General features: G+C 34.9%; 1 protein-coding gene across 3 annotated transcripts; it reads right to left on the bottom strand.

The window, feature by feature from the left end:
• Positions 1-1,105: 1,105 nt before the first annotated feature.
• Positions 1,106-14,149, bottom strand: LOC129889958 (uncharacterized). 3 transcript variants are annotated; one of them, XM_055965443.1, is made up of 13 exons: positions 13,796-14,138; positions 8,681-8,799; positions 8,427-8,533; positions 8,210-8,297; positions 3,720-4,389; positions 3,369-3,605; positions 3,143-3,197; positions 2,973-3,054; positions 2,734-2,814; positions 2,317-2,421; positions 2,187-2,233; positions 1,605-1,734; positions 1,106-1,492 (listed from the first exon to the last, which is right to left on the bottom strand). In XM_055965443.1, the coding sequence occupies exons 1-13, from the start codon at positions 13,959-13,961 to the stop codon at positions 1,409-1,411; spliced, it is 1,971 nt and encodes a 656-aa protein (XP_055821418.1). In that variant the 5' UTR covers positions 13,962-14,138; the 3' UTR covers positions 1,106-1,408. The 3 variants fall into 3 exon arrangements, with proteins under 3 accessions (XP_055821418.1, XP_055821417.1, XP_055821419.1); XM_055965442.1 differs by having other exon boundaries at positions 3,369-4,389; XM_055965444.1 differs by lacking the exons at positions 1,106-1,492; positions 2,187-2,233 and having other exon boundaries at positions 1,643-1,734; positions 3,369-4,389; positions 13,796-14,149.

Genomic DNA, 14,149 nt, shown 5'->3' with positions numbered 1-14,149 from the left:
CGTTTCCAATCTATCAAATATACAATATTCGTAAGCAGACTAATCCGTAGATGCTAATATTATACATATGTTTAATCTAACCCAACAACTCACCCAACTCTATAATCAATTTTCTAAAACTCAAACCTAGGGTTAAGCCCCAATTCCTCCAATATCATAACTCTAATAATTTTCATATAATACAATACACCTAATATTTAATTATTTATCTCAATATATCATCTACCTAATAAATAAAAATATATCATCTACACCTAATCATTAATTAATGATAGAAACTAAAATTCGGTGCCCTCAGAACACCCAAAACAATTAGAACGTTAAAATAACCATGAAAAGTTTGCACTTTCAATTTCTCATCCACTTCAATTATTAATATAATAATACTATGACCACTTATCCATATATAAAATCATAGGAATTAGGAATTGGTTATATATATATATATATATATATATATATATATATATATATATATATATATATATATTCCTTTACCTGAAGAAGCCTTCAATTGTTCCTAATAAAGAAAACTAAAATTTGTTCCTATCCTAAAACCAAAAACGAGCAGTGACTACTTTAGCACCTAAAATTTCTTAGATTTTTTGTTCCTTTTTCCCTCAAGTCAACAATACAACATACTAATACATCCTTATAACATTACACGGATTTCAGTGGTTACCTTGGGCTGCTTCCGTCGTCCGCAGGTATGTTTCTTCTTCTCTCTTTTCTCGTTTCAGTTTTGTGTAGTAATGAACAATTAAAATATTAAACCCTATTCCACTTTATTTTAAATAAATATAGAATAAGTGGTATAGAGTACTAATTAAATTATCAACTTAGCTCATTAATTAAATTAGTTATTTAAATTTACCCCTTAATTAAATAACCTTAGTTATCAATTAGTCCAAAGTATCCACTAAAAATTTACGGGATGAGTTTTTTTATGAAATAAAAAGTCATAGTATACAAAACGACCTAAAGGGTCGTTACATCTTGGCTCAAGTAAGGTATAACAAAATCAATATGAAAAGAAAATACGTTAATAAAGAAGTCACGTTGAAAATAAGAATTACAACCCACGACCATTTAAAGCAGATGGAGATTCTCGGATGGAAAAGCAGCATTTTTTCTAGCAATGTATGGGGTTACAGACACATATTTGCAAATTCAAGAGAAAATATGTACGCAGTTGATTAAATAGAGAGTGCAACATGTAAGCAAATGTTAGAAAGTTCTTGACTAGTCTTAAACCAGAATTTCCTTGCTATATACGTTCTGTACAACAAAAAAAAAGTTGAAACTGTAACTTGAATCAATACGTTTGTTACTTCAGTTAACACCAGAGTGAGTAGGAAGACAAAAGATACGTTTGCTACTTCACAAACACACTTGAGAGTGCAGTCTTTTACATCACAATACACTTGTCTTTTGATGACTTTGGATCCGGCCTGGGGGACGAAGACATAGGTCTCGTGCTGGTCCTTGGTACCTGTAAGAAAGTAATTCACTCTCTTAGATTACTAAAACACTAGTCGAAAGAACTTCCAAGTCAGGAGTTATCAAATGTGCAAAACTAAAATGTCAGAAAATTTCGAGCCTACCTGAGGACCAGTAATCAACCTTGACCCACCATTTACAGCGGGTTGCTGGGGGTTCTGATTTCTCTGTGGTGCCTGTTGTTGTTGCTCAAATTCCTGTTGCTGGAGAGCTATTGCCAATTGTAAATCAGAACTGCCAGCCAACAATCAAAAATATTACATCTCAGCGCTATCACCAAGTAGATATATTCATGCTATCAAATCAAGGTTGCAAATATAAGTGCATCGACTTTAAGGCATCCACAGAGTCAGCACTACAGTAAAACAAAATTAATGTTTCACGCCATTAAGTAACTGAAACATGTCAGCAACTTCTACTGACGCAAACATTTTTTGACGACATAGAATAGGACAGCTTTGATGCTAGAACAGGAAGGCAAAACAACCTCGCACAAATATCTTCATCTAACTTCAACTACCAATCAAGGTAAAGGTTGAATATCAACAGACAGACTGATCGAAACCACTATTTTGTCAATTAAAAGACAACAGAACTAATGAAAGAGAATAGTAACTGATGCAGTATATGATCTGGAGTGTTCCATTCTCATTTAATATATGCAAAAGAAGACACATAAATATTACTTGAAAGTTGGATGTCCTTGTTCTTTCTCCATGCTTGCCAGGAAGTTCTAAGAGTAACAGCTTAAGTTAGTTTCACAAACGCAATTGTTACAAAACCATAACATTCTATTACAGGCAAAGAACTACATACCGCAGTACTGGACATAGCACTCTGTTGATCCCATGTGGTGTTGGCATTATCTTCTACCTTGAACTCCTTGAAGTTGCCAGTCACATATATCGTGTCTCCATTCACCTAGCATGGAGAACTCCAAGTTAATAGGCAATGCATGCAAGTAATAACATGCTAACTTCTGGAAACAAGACAAATAGATTTTTAATAGAGCTGCATTGTACTGTTTATCCTTATCAGAGGCAGCAAGACATGCAAAAGTCAAGTATAGCAACGAGGTAGGCAACAGTACAGTATACCAAATCTAATGCTATTTGACACTATCAAACATAGCAAACAACATGTACTTAGGAAAAAGGGAGAAGATGATAATTTGCAGATTATCCCTATAGGACAAATGCAAGGTAAATATATAAGAAAAGACACGCTTCTTACCTCATTGAATTTTTCCCATACCAAATCAGGCTGATTTATAAATCCTTGGTCAGTGGCCAAAATATATAGTTCGCCTTCAAACTGCACATTAGCTGACATCAGTTTTCTATGCCCAGAAAACTTAATAAGTGGAGATATGATCATATCTTTACAGGAAATTATTTTACCACGATATAAATCACATAAATAATGATGATAATAATATATTCCTCGAGTAGAACAACTGAGCAGGAAAATACCTTAAACATAGTATTGAAATGATTATTCCTGAAGAAAACACAAAGTTCTCTTTCTTTCAAACCCTCTTGCAAGGAAAATAATCTGTGCAAAAGAGGAAAAAAAGAGAAGTCTGTCACTACTAGTAAAACATAGTATTACAGTTAAGAACAAAACAGGGAAGGGAGCATACCCGAAGATTGTTAACTGACTTGCACTGTTCTTCAGAAAGTTCCTCACCAGTTCCCCTAATGAGAATTAAGAAGAGCAAAAGATGTTGAAATACATGAAAGAAATAAAATACAATCAGATCAAGGAGACATTGCTTTTTTACTTTTCTTTGAAAAGTGTCGAGGAATACATTCACCCAACATGAGCATCTGAGTTGCCTGATTCATTCATACAAAACAATTTCTCACCTTCTTTCTGTGTGATCTCATCCTTCACAATTGTCTCATGCACATCTCTACTGCCTCCATTCACTTGTTCAGCAAGAACCACCTCGCCTTCATACATAGGCTCTCGACTTTGGTAACTTGTGGTTGCTGACTCCAATATGCAATCCTCTCCTTCATAAATGGGTTCGTCGCCATCTATGGAAGAATTAAAGGTTTTAGGTTCATCTGTGTCATGTCTGCCACCTGATGAACCTGGAGCTGCAGATGGTATAGAGGAACTAGATGAATCAAATGCACCACAACCAACTTGATTGGGCTCGGCTGCATTCCCATCTCCAGGAATAACGGCTGTTCCCTGAATGTCATTCATACCTCCAGATATCTGCTCATGATTTTCACAGGCAGATGAAGAAACTCTTCCTGACTCAAGAGGCAGACTCTCATTTTCAGCCAGCAGTTTTGCATTTCCAAGATCTTGGGTAGGGGTTTCCTGATCAATTTTCAGGGAGGAACTAACAGCTACTTCGGAGACCAATTGGAAACTATTTGGATTGCCGTCACCAGATATTTTGTTAGCGTTCGATACTAATTCTTCTGTGGATATCAATGCTTCATGCTGCACAACTGGTTGTGTCTCATTAGCATTTACTTCTGATGTCTTGTTAAGAACCACTGGCTCTGGACACTTCAGATTTGCTATCTCACCTACAGAATTCAGTCCATCGGCTTCTACTGATGAAGTTGCTATTCCAGCCTCAGATAATTGAAGGGCTTTCAACAGCTCTGCTTCTTCTTCAATATCTCCTTTTCTAGCTGTATAGTGATCTGTAATAGAAACAGGAGAATCATCAAATGATCTCCCTCTTGAGAGGCATGGAGAAGGTACCCCTAGTGCTGCAGTTGTAGCAGCAGCAAAATCAACATCGTCATCTTCAGAACTTTTTTTATGCTCCGTTTCCATATTTTGGGTATCAAGGGAAACAAGCTCCCCCATCAAGGTGTTGTAAGACTTTGATCCAATTGCATTTACTGTATCATGGTCCTGGAACAAATTGATAACTCAGAAAAATAATTCACCAATACACAATGGTTGCAATTGGTCTTTAAACTTGCATCTAACAAACTACTTTCAGAGCAAAATGGTCAAAATAATGCAGCCCGTAATAAAACCGTTGAAAGAAAAAATATATCCTTGATGCAATTCAGGCTTCATTTCAATATATTGCACACATCTGAATTATAGGTACTAAAATTTAGAAGGTTTTCCAAGGCCAAAATGAGTTGTCCGTCATTCGACGTCTCAAACTAACATAAGTTATTCTCAGAACTTTTAACTAGAACAGGACATCATGAAGTCATTTGATTCGTGGATAAAATAAAGATGGATTATACATAATCCAATGAATGTTGAGTTAGCAATAAGAATTTGTGAAAAGAATGTTCTTGGACAAAATACACCAAATTATTCGCATTATCTATTGATCTATTCTAGAGAGAATTATTGCACAAACAAGCAAGAGTTAAATGGGAAAGCTATAATTACTTAAAAAAATATAAAATTGAACTTGGATGTAATTATTCGATCATTAAACAAGACACTATGCCTAGACATTTACTAGGGGTTGAAAATGGATAAGTAGGGCTAAATTTGGGGAAGTCAATAAATGGGCCATTGGCCCCCGTACAAATTAAACTTGGGTCAAGATAGGCTGAGAAACGGATTATAACCAACCCACCCAATTTAAAGGCATTTCTCTAACTGTGTATGCAATGTCATTAAAAGTCATCGTTTCATCGCTTAAAGAGATGAAGTGATGCAAACCGAGCAGTTATCGCTTCATAGGTGAAGTCATGCAGTTCAGAAAAATCTGTGCTTCAAACAATCGCAAATAATCCCTAACAAAAAGTAGTCAACTCTTTGAATCTCAACTTTGAGAAGTTGGATTAATATCAATATTATTGTAATTGGATGTTGAGATTTGTTATTTTAATTGTAAATTGATTTTTATATGTAGTACTAAATTCATACATATTTAGTATTTTTTAAAATTTTCTATAACTGTGGGCTTTGCTTCAAAGAAGCAAAGCACTTCAATCCTCGATTTCCACTTCAAACCCCAAGGACCTTTGTCCTCCTTTTTTTTGCGCTTTCACTTTCGAAAACAGTGATTGTATGCTCTCTTACTGAGTGTTTGCCAGCTTTTTATTAATTTCTCTACAGATCATATAAAACAAAAAACTTTAGTTTAATGTTTTCTTCTACCTGTTTCTTCATCCTTCTGGTTGATTAAAATTACAATATCATATAGACCGCAAAATATTACTTAAGCTTTTCTTCTCGTTTGCTTAATGAAATCAGCCATTTTTAAAATTCTTGCAAACATAAAGACCATAATTTAGAAACTAAACAACGTGAGATATATACAAGTTGCTAAACTAAAAGATCCTACATTGAAGAACAAAAATAACCATATAGACTATAGAGAGTTGTGAAATTTCCAATTTGAGTTTTTTTTATTCTCAAAAAAAATAATCCAATTTGAAATGTTTGTTTAAAAATCCTTTTCTCAAAGATAAATTTGTTCAACTTTCTAAAGAAAAAATGAATCTCATTTTATACATCATACTGTACAAAATTAAAGTAACATGAAGAATTATTTTACTCGACCACTTGGCAAATTACACGGTAAAAATCTGCAAAGCTCTTAAAATACTTGACATAGCATAGTTCTTGATAAAAAAAAAATATACTAGACATAGCATAGTTCTATTATTTCCACATCAATCATCTCTCCCTTTTCTCAGCCTATTAGTACTATTAGTCTATTGCTGCATATGCACACTGTGCACACAGTATTGGCTATATTGTGGGTGTTATTTCTCATATAGTACTTATCAGTAATATGGAGAGCAATCACAATAACTAAATAGACCCTACAGAATTATCAAGGATTGAATAAGGACTTGGAGTAAGCATATTTTTATGGCATTGGTTGCCTCGGGTTAGTAGCTTCACAACCATGTTTCCCAATATGTTGTAAATCATCTGCCTGCTCAAGCTATTGATACCCAAAATTTGAAGTTTGTTAAGTGAAAAGGTTGGATATTGATGTGGATTCTCTCAGATTGTTTGTTAAGTGAAAAGATTGGATATTGATGTGGATTCTCTCAGATGGACAATATTAATACTGAGGCTGGACCGACTTGTCAGCACACAAGTATGGCAAATACAAATGAGTATGGCATATATTGTATTTCCTACCTCTAGTAAAATGTGGATTTCTAGTAGTTGCTGTACTTCTGGTTCTTATTTCTCTAGTTCAAGAGGCCTCTTTGGAAAAAGTCTTCCTACATGGATGTTTTACGAGACCTACAACTTGTATTCACTAGTTTATCTGTAATAATATTGTTGTTAAATGAAAAAAAAATCTCATCCTTTTAGACAAAAAAATGGCAAAATGTTAGAATCTTAGAATGAATAAAGATAGCCTCGTTATTCCACGCCCACCTATAAATGTCTCCATATACTAAGAGCTTGGTTGGATTGGCTTTTGCTTTTGAATTATAAGCTAAGAGCCATAAGTTGGAAATCCTAACTTATGGCTTATTTTTAACATTTTACCTTAAAATCAAGTGCTTATAAGCACTTTTTGAATTTACCCAAACATTTTAAAAGTGCTTAAAAGCTATTTTGGCTTCAAAGCACTTAAAATAAGCCAATCCAAACAGGCTCTAAGAATGTTCTTCCTCAAAATTATGGTGATGATCCGTCGGGCTCTGACTTTTACAGCTTCACGAGTTGATTTGGGTTATCGACTCAGCCCAAGTTGACCTGTTTACTACTCGGGTTGGTTTGGGCTATGCCCAAAATGACCCATCATCAAACATACCATTTGCCCCACCCGTTAAAATTTGGGCAGGCTACAGTTTTTTAGGTCGTGTTTGCCACCACTAATGTCATACACAAATAAACCAATTAAAAGGGTTAGGTGGAAGAGGAGCTTATAAGTGAGGAGTGTATAGCAATAGAGAAGACGAATACGTGATATATATCCTAATAAGAGCAATGAAGGAGTAACCTATGGAAACAAGTGAAGATCCTTGATTTTCCTATTCCAAATAGGCTTTTCCTTAGTCCCGAATCAGTTACAGAATGGTTGCATCAAACTGGCAGATGGTCAGTATTCCGTATTCACTACCTATCACATTATTTATGATATTTTTGTTAATATGTTCACTTTAATTCTGCTTAGTAGTGTTTGCATTAATTTGCATTGCCTTGAAAATTAATTCAGTGGTTTTCATCAATTACTACAAAATTACACCATGTACTACAAAATTACACCATCTCTAGCAAGTCCAAAATCACCAAAGTAAACATTGAGCGCATAAATTCCAAAACTGAATCAGAAATTGGATATTGCTTCTAATGTCTCCAAAATTCATGCAAAATACAGGTGCAAGATACAGAAGCTTCTGGGAACAAGAACGGTAAAGCAACCTGCTGTCAATACTAAAAATATGTATATTCGAGGTTTCTCTTTTAAGTTGTACCTTCATATATATTAAACACCACGAAATAGAACAGTAACAACTAATGCTAAGTCAAAACAAAATCTTCATACACTAATAGATGCATTGAGCATATCTTTCAGCTTTAACAATGTATTGTTATGCTAGTGAGTTTTAGCACAGGACGCAAAGCCTAAGGCCCAAACAAGAGGTCCTAGATTCAACATTCTCTAGCATATTATTTGGGAGGTCTGAACTAAAACAACTGTCAGACTGTCAACTATTAAGTGTAAATAAACAAAAGAAACTAGCCTAATAAGCAACTTAAAGAATGTAGCTAAAACTCATACCTGTGGATCAACTATCCAACCGTGATAAAGTGGAATATCCAGAAGATCAAATATTGCACATTCACGAGTGAATTCAAAGTCATCAATTCTGCCAAATAAGACATGTATTTCGTCAGAACCACAATCTGGAAACATCGTGTAATTGCATCATAAAGATATAGTAATCCGTGTATTAGTAAGGTGAACAAAAGCAATCAAAAAAGGACAGATTGTCTACCTCCTGAATTTTATATTTACATCAATGCCAGTCGCAAGTCTAGGAAGCAAATCAATTGCATCAGCAATATTCTGTTGCTGATTTTCAACATATCCAGCATCTTTGTCCTGGATAGCAATTTAAAATGCTCACAATTACCTCAAATCCAGTAAACAGAGACTACATTTGACTGGATATATTGTACAACACAAGACTACCCGCAACAGTACAAATGAAAGGAACAAAAAGCATATCCATAAAGGCAATCTAATTACATTGACATTACTGTTTGAATCTATCAGCCGCTCAGCAACGAGAGAAAGCAATTTCTCCTGTGAAACCTCAGGAAAATCAGGACTCAAGCTCAAGTTGTTCTTCAACAATAGTACATTACCTGTCAAACATATAACAAAGATTCATATTAAATACGCATACCGACCATTAAATATAAGTCAAGGCATTAACAGAGATTTTCAAGCAAACTGGTTGATGACATCATAACCTTCTTCATGAGCAAGAAATGACTATATACACAATAGAAGTGATCATGCGAAAATGATTTCCCTTTGCTTTATTTGTACCAACATATTGTTTGAGTTCCAACAGCTCTGAGTATAACCAAAAAGATAATTCCAGGTGAAGTGCTTATTATCATCCCTTTAATTTTTATCATAATTTTTTTTCCTCTTCTTCTTACAGCAAGGAACAACTTTAACCCTCAGCTAGTCAGCTGATTTCCTTTACTCAAAATAAGTGAACTTAAGTTTTTTTACAACCTTGAATTTGATGAGATGTGTTGAACAGCAACAGAATTAATACTGGTTATTTCACAATAAAGAATCTCCAAAGTAGAAAGCTTTTCTTATTTCATTTAGCTTAAAACTCCAATGTTTCTTAAAAATAAAAACTCCTATATAAGGAGCTCTGCTGAATGTGTAACTACCAATTATGATAAGTGTTTTTTCTCTCTCTTCTCCGTTCACAAAGTACCACAGACCTTGGAAGAGATATAAGTAGCTTATGTGTACTTATGGATGACCTTGCTTGGCCAACATTTTTTGTTTCTTTTTCATAATGTCACTATTTTGCTTCTTTCGATGACCCGTTCTGATACAGACTGACATCACCATTTTATTTCTGGTGACCGTATCAATGGAGACCTCTAAGTACTTCTTTTGAGTGACCAATCTAACGGAGACCTAAGTTGCGCGGACTCTTCACTTTTGATGCTGCACCCGTGTCGGGTTCTCCAAAAATACACTACTTTTGGAGAATCCGACACGCACCCGTTGATATTTTTGAAGAGTCCGAGCAACATAGACAGGAACTACCTTTTTCCAGCCTATTTTTTCTCTTCCCATTAATGTAACTTCTCCAACAACATTACAACCTATATTCAGGGAATTTTCTCAACTACAATGCGAATTCAAGCTACTCCAATTTTTTTTGAAGGTTTGACACTGTACCTTTTCCTGTGATTGAGAATAGATACTTTTTATGTATATTGAAAAATGTAGTTCTTTTGCTTCATACAATTGCCAGATATTCTTTAGAGAAAATAATACCACCTTTGTTTTCGACAATTTTTCAATATTGGGTGACACACTCCTCGTCACTACTTGAACAATTCCAGTAACTTTTTCCATTTCTAGTTTTCAAAATTAGAAACTCAAGTTGTTTCATGACCTTTGCTTTGTTGTTGCGTGTTGAAAGATAATACTATCATTAGCAATATATTGCACTATGATATTCTTAATAATTGTCATAATAATTAGGTATAAGATTTAGAGAACTTTTCTTGTTGTTGTAAAACCTAAACTCCTAATTTGATATGTTTCAATTACCAATTTCAACAAGAGTTCATCTCTGCTTTTTTTTATGACGGTAGTATTAGGATCCAACTTGCACACACCTAGAATATTCTACAGGATATCTGCCACCTCCCACCAATTCAAATGAGTGACTATGCCCATTAATGCTTAGGCAAATGGGAAGAAAACACCTAGTGTATTTTGCCTCGTTTGGGATTTGAACCTAAGACTTCATGTTTCTCCCCCCACTCCATTGACCACCACGAACATACCCTTGGGTGCTTCTCTCACTTCTTTCATGTTATATGGTACAAAGCGTTTTTCAGAAATGCAAGAAAAAGCTACATATCATATACATCCACTATTCCTCGCACTAGGTGGGAAGCCCCTGGAGTATGGGATAGTTCTTTTAATAATTTATAACCTTAATGAATTTGCTAAACTTGAAAAGCTTCCATGATAACATCAACAGTGGCATACCTCCATTAACGTTGATGGGTTTCAATAGAAAATCAAGAAGATGCTTATCGTGAAAGAAGAGCCCACGAATTATGGAAAAAAGAATGAGCTAAGTGATACATGTATTTCATAATCCAAGTCCAAGAGGAGTTCCCAACAAGGGGCTGAATTGCATGGCCAAAAGTGCCAAAGTTCAAGCCCAAAAGGGCTAAAACTCACGCCCAGAATAGGGGCTGAAAAGTCACGTCCAAGACCATAAATTAGGCAAGTGTTTTTGGTTCTAAATTTGGCAACTTTTCCTTGTTTTGTTAGGGAGGAAGTTTGTCATTATTTTTCATGTTTTCCTAGTTTAAAGTTTCCTAGTTTGATTTTTAGTATTAGGATTTGAATCCCATGCTATTTGGGATAGGTTTTCCCAATATATAGTGGTGATTTTGTTATTTTCATTAGACAAGATTGTTATGAATATTATTTTATTATGGATTTATCTTACAACCTTACAAGAACGATTATTTAAAAGATGAGATTAATTCTAAACTTGGTATCTTTGGTTTCTATTAAAGTAAACTAAAGAAGGTAATTAGTCTTATACTAATTATTCTCTCTAATTTATTCAAAATAGGGATCTAGGTCACCTTTTGATCTAAGTTCTTGAATTGACTCTATTAGTATCATAATTACTCTTAATCCGCTAAACTTGAATACTGAATCAATTAGGGTTCTTGGCACTTAATCTTGAAATTTGAGGATTTTATTCTCGAATTTCGATTATCTTTAAATTTTGTCTTTAACCTTCGATCAAAGTTTTCTTTCTTCTCAAAATTTTAGTACACTTTCCTCTTTATGATGGCTATTCCCAATCCCACAACATCACACCTACTTTCAGTATCATTCTGGCAATTTGGGTACCAATCAACAACCTAGGGAACAACAACAACAAACATACATGTGGGATCCGGGGAGGGGGGTAGTGTGTACGCAGACCTTACCCCTACCTTGTGAGGATAGGGAGGCTGTTTCTAATGGACCAACAACCTAGGGAATGAACAGATATTAGAAGACCTATCTAAGATGTACCACTCACCAGCAACCCGGGAGTGGGAGACCTAGTTGTCACTAATTGAAACCTGGTGTAGCAATAGTTTTCACAATTTCTTTACTAACAACCCTTTGTAGCCCATTGTGGATTCCTCCTCACCTGTATTTAATACAGTAGCTCAAACAAAGACAACAGATGGCTCAAAAGCCGTAGGAGAAATTGAAGAAGGCTCATGGAAGAATAAAACTTTAAGCATACACACTGAGAAAATGAGAGGGAGTTTGTAGCTATAGATCAGGTAATGGGAAATAGCAACCTCAAAAGTTAGTTTGTCTTTATATGGTAATAAAGAATGACGGATCTGTTGTCTATACTTCAATTGCCTCTAACAGCTAAGATACATCATCTGTTCTGTGTGTCGTAGTTAATGAAGAAGGTAGGAGCCCAAGTTACACCTTCAATTGAACCATCAACCATTGTTGAGGATGGACAATCATTGACTGAAGCTATGGCTAACTCTTACAAAACCATGGCGAAGAGGAAAAGCTTTGCATTGACAGAAATTCTAGCACAATGTGCCAATCTCTTGTTAATTGCAATAAGAAACTAATTGGGGACCCAAGGTTTATAAAGCCATACTACCCGAGCTTCGATTGTTTGAAGGGGAATGGATGCAACATGCCAACATGCAAGGATTGTACCTTGACATTTAGGTGAGGATTGTCACCGTTGGATCACTGAAGCCATTGCTAAATGTTTTCAAATTTATAGTTATGTCCATTTATACTATTTACAGTAAAGTCCCTCTGTCAGAAGCAGTGTTGTCAAAGGAGCGCTTAAAACACCCTAAAGCGTGGTTCAAAACACGTTGAGCGCTTCGTCTCGCTTAATGTGTGCTTCAATATCGTCATCAAGACTCTAAGACATACTTCTCCTTGCGAATGAGTGTTTTCTAAAGAGGTGACACAAAACAATTGATATTTCACTTTATCGTATAAATTTTCAATTTCTTTGTCCGTGTATTTGTTATTCATGCTTATAATTATTAGTCTTGGACTCAATATGTATATATACATATATATATTTTCTTCATTTGCTCCTTTCTCATTAAAGTTCACGTTTTATTTGTGCTTTGCATGTAAAATCCCAATGGACCTGGACCTTTTATATGTTTTCTCCATTTGCGCCTTTTCTCATTAAATCCATGGTGTGTGTTTTTTTGCGCTTTACGCTTATAGCCCTAACGGATCTTGGACCTTTTATATGTTTTCCCTATTTGCGCCTTTTCTCATTAAAGCTATGTTTTTTTTGCGCTTTCCGCTTAAAGCCCTAACGGACCTTGGACCTTTTATATGTTTTCTCTATTTGCGCCTTTTCTCATTAAAGCTATGGTTTTTTTTGCGCTTTCTGCTTAAAGCCCTAACGGACCTTGGACCTTTTATATGTTTTCTCCATTTAAGCCAAGTTTTATTTACGATTTACTCTTAAAGCCGCAACTAACCTTAGAGCTTTTTTGCATTTTTCGCTCTTGATAACACTGGTCCGAAGTTGATTATAACCAATCACGTGCCAGCCGATTCCCTAGTATCAAATCTCCATAGATTGTTATAATCAAGTAGTGTGAATGAGAAAAGTTTCTGATTTTTTCTGACTTTATTTCCTTTTCTTTCTGAATTCTCTTTATTTCCATTTACATCATTTGATCTCACTTACAAACCAGAGAAGCACAAGCTACAATTCTGATTCAGTAAGCATCACAATAAAAAGATACAGACTGCTATCCTAATTGGCCATATCAAAACACTATACCTTTTTACAACAGAAACATAGCTGCCTCAATTCCAAACTAGTAGAGATCTTCTATATAACTCGTCTATACCTATTTCGCTTTAATGGGGTTCTCTAAAACTATAGATGGTTTATTACAATAAAACTTCTGGCAAATTGAAAACTCAATTTACATCCTGCGTTTCACAATTCTATTTATATAAATAAAATAAGAAGATAAGAACTAAGAAGCATTCGGTAATCTTAATAAAACCCTAAGAATAGCAAAAAAGCGAAGAGAAAAGAGGGTTTACAGATAGCGAGAAGTGGACAAGGTCCATTGTCGTTCTGGAGAATGATGGGTGTTGTTCGGCCCAAGAATTGAATAACCTTTGTCTTGTGCACCATTTCTTTGGTTTCTGACTCCTCCGGCTTCCGTTCTTCCGATTGACAAGTGGGTATTGAAGAATTTGAATCCATCTTCTCGATTCAAATTCGATTCCTTCGAATACCCAAATACACAATTCAATTCAATAGTTGTGAAACTTTCAGAGTTAAGAACAGCTATATATATATATATATATATATACAGAGAGAGATTATGGCAATGGAAATGACAGAATCAAAGGGGAAATGGAATTTACGAATAAGAAAACATTTTTTTCTTT

Source organism: Solanum dulcamara, chromosome 5 (genome assembly GCF_947179165.1).
Source record: "Solanum dulcamara chromosome 5, daSolDulc1.2, whole genome shotgun sequence".
NCBI lineage: Eukaryota > Viridiplantae > Streptophyta > Magnoliopsida > Solanales > Solanaceae > Solanum > Solanum dulcamara.
Note: the sequence above shows the minus strand (reverse complement) of the source record. Positions and strands in the feature narration are given on the sequence as shown.

Excerpts from the sequence above, each read along its gene's own strand:
- LOC129889958 (XM_055965442.1), bottom strand. The coding sequence starts at position 13,961 with ATGGATTCAAATTCTTCAATACCCACTTGTCAATCGGAAGAACGGAAG. Across the intron at positions 2,234-2,316 it reads GTGCTATGTCCAGTACTGCG|AACTTCCTGGCAAGCATGGA; the intron begins GTATGTAGTTCT and ends TGTTACTCTTAG. Across the intron at positions 1,493-1,604 it reads GGTTGATTACTGGTCCTCAG|GTACCAAGGACCAGCACGAG; the intron begins GTAGGCTCGAAA and ends ACTTTCTTACAG.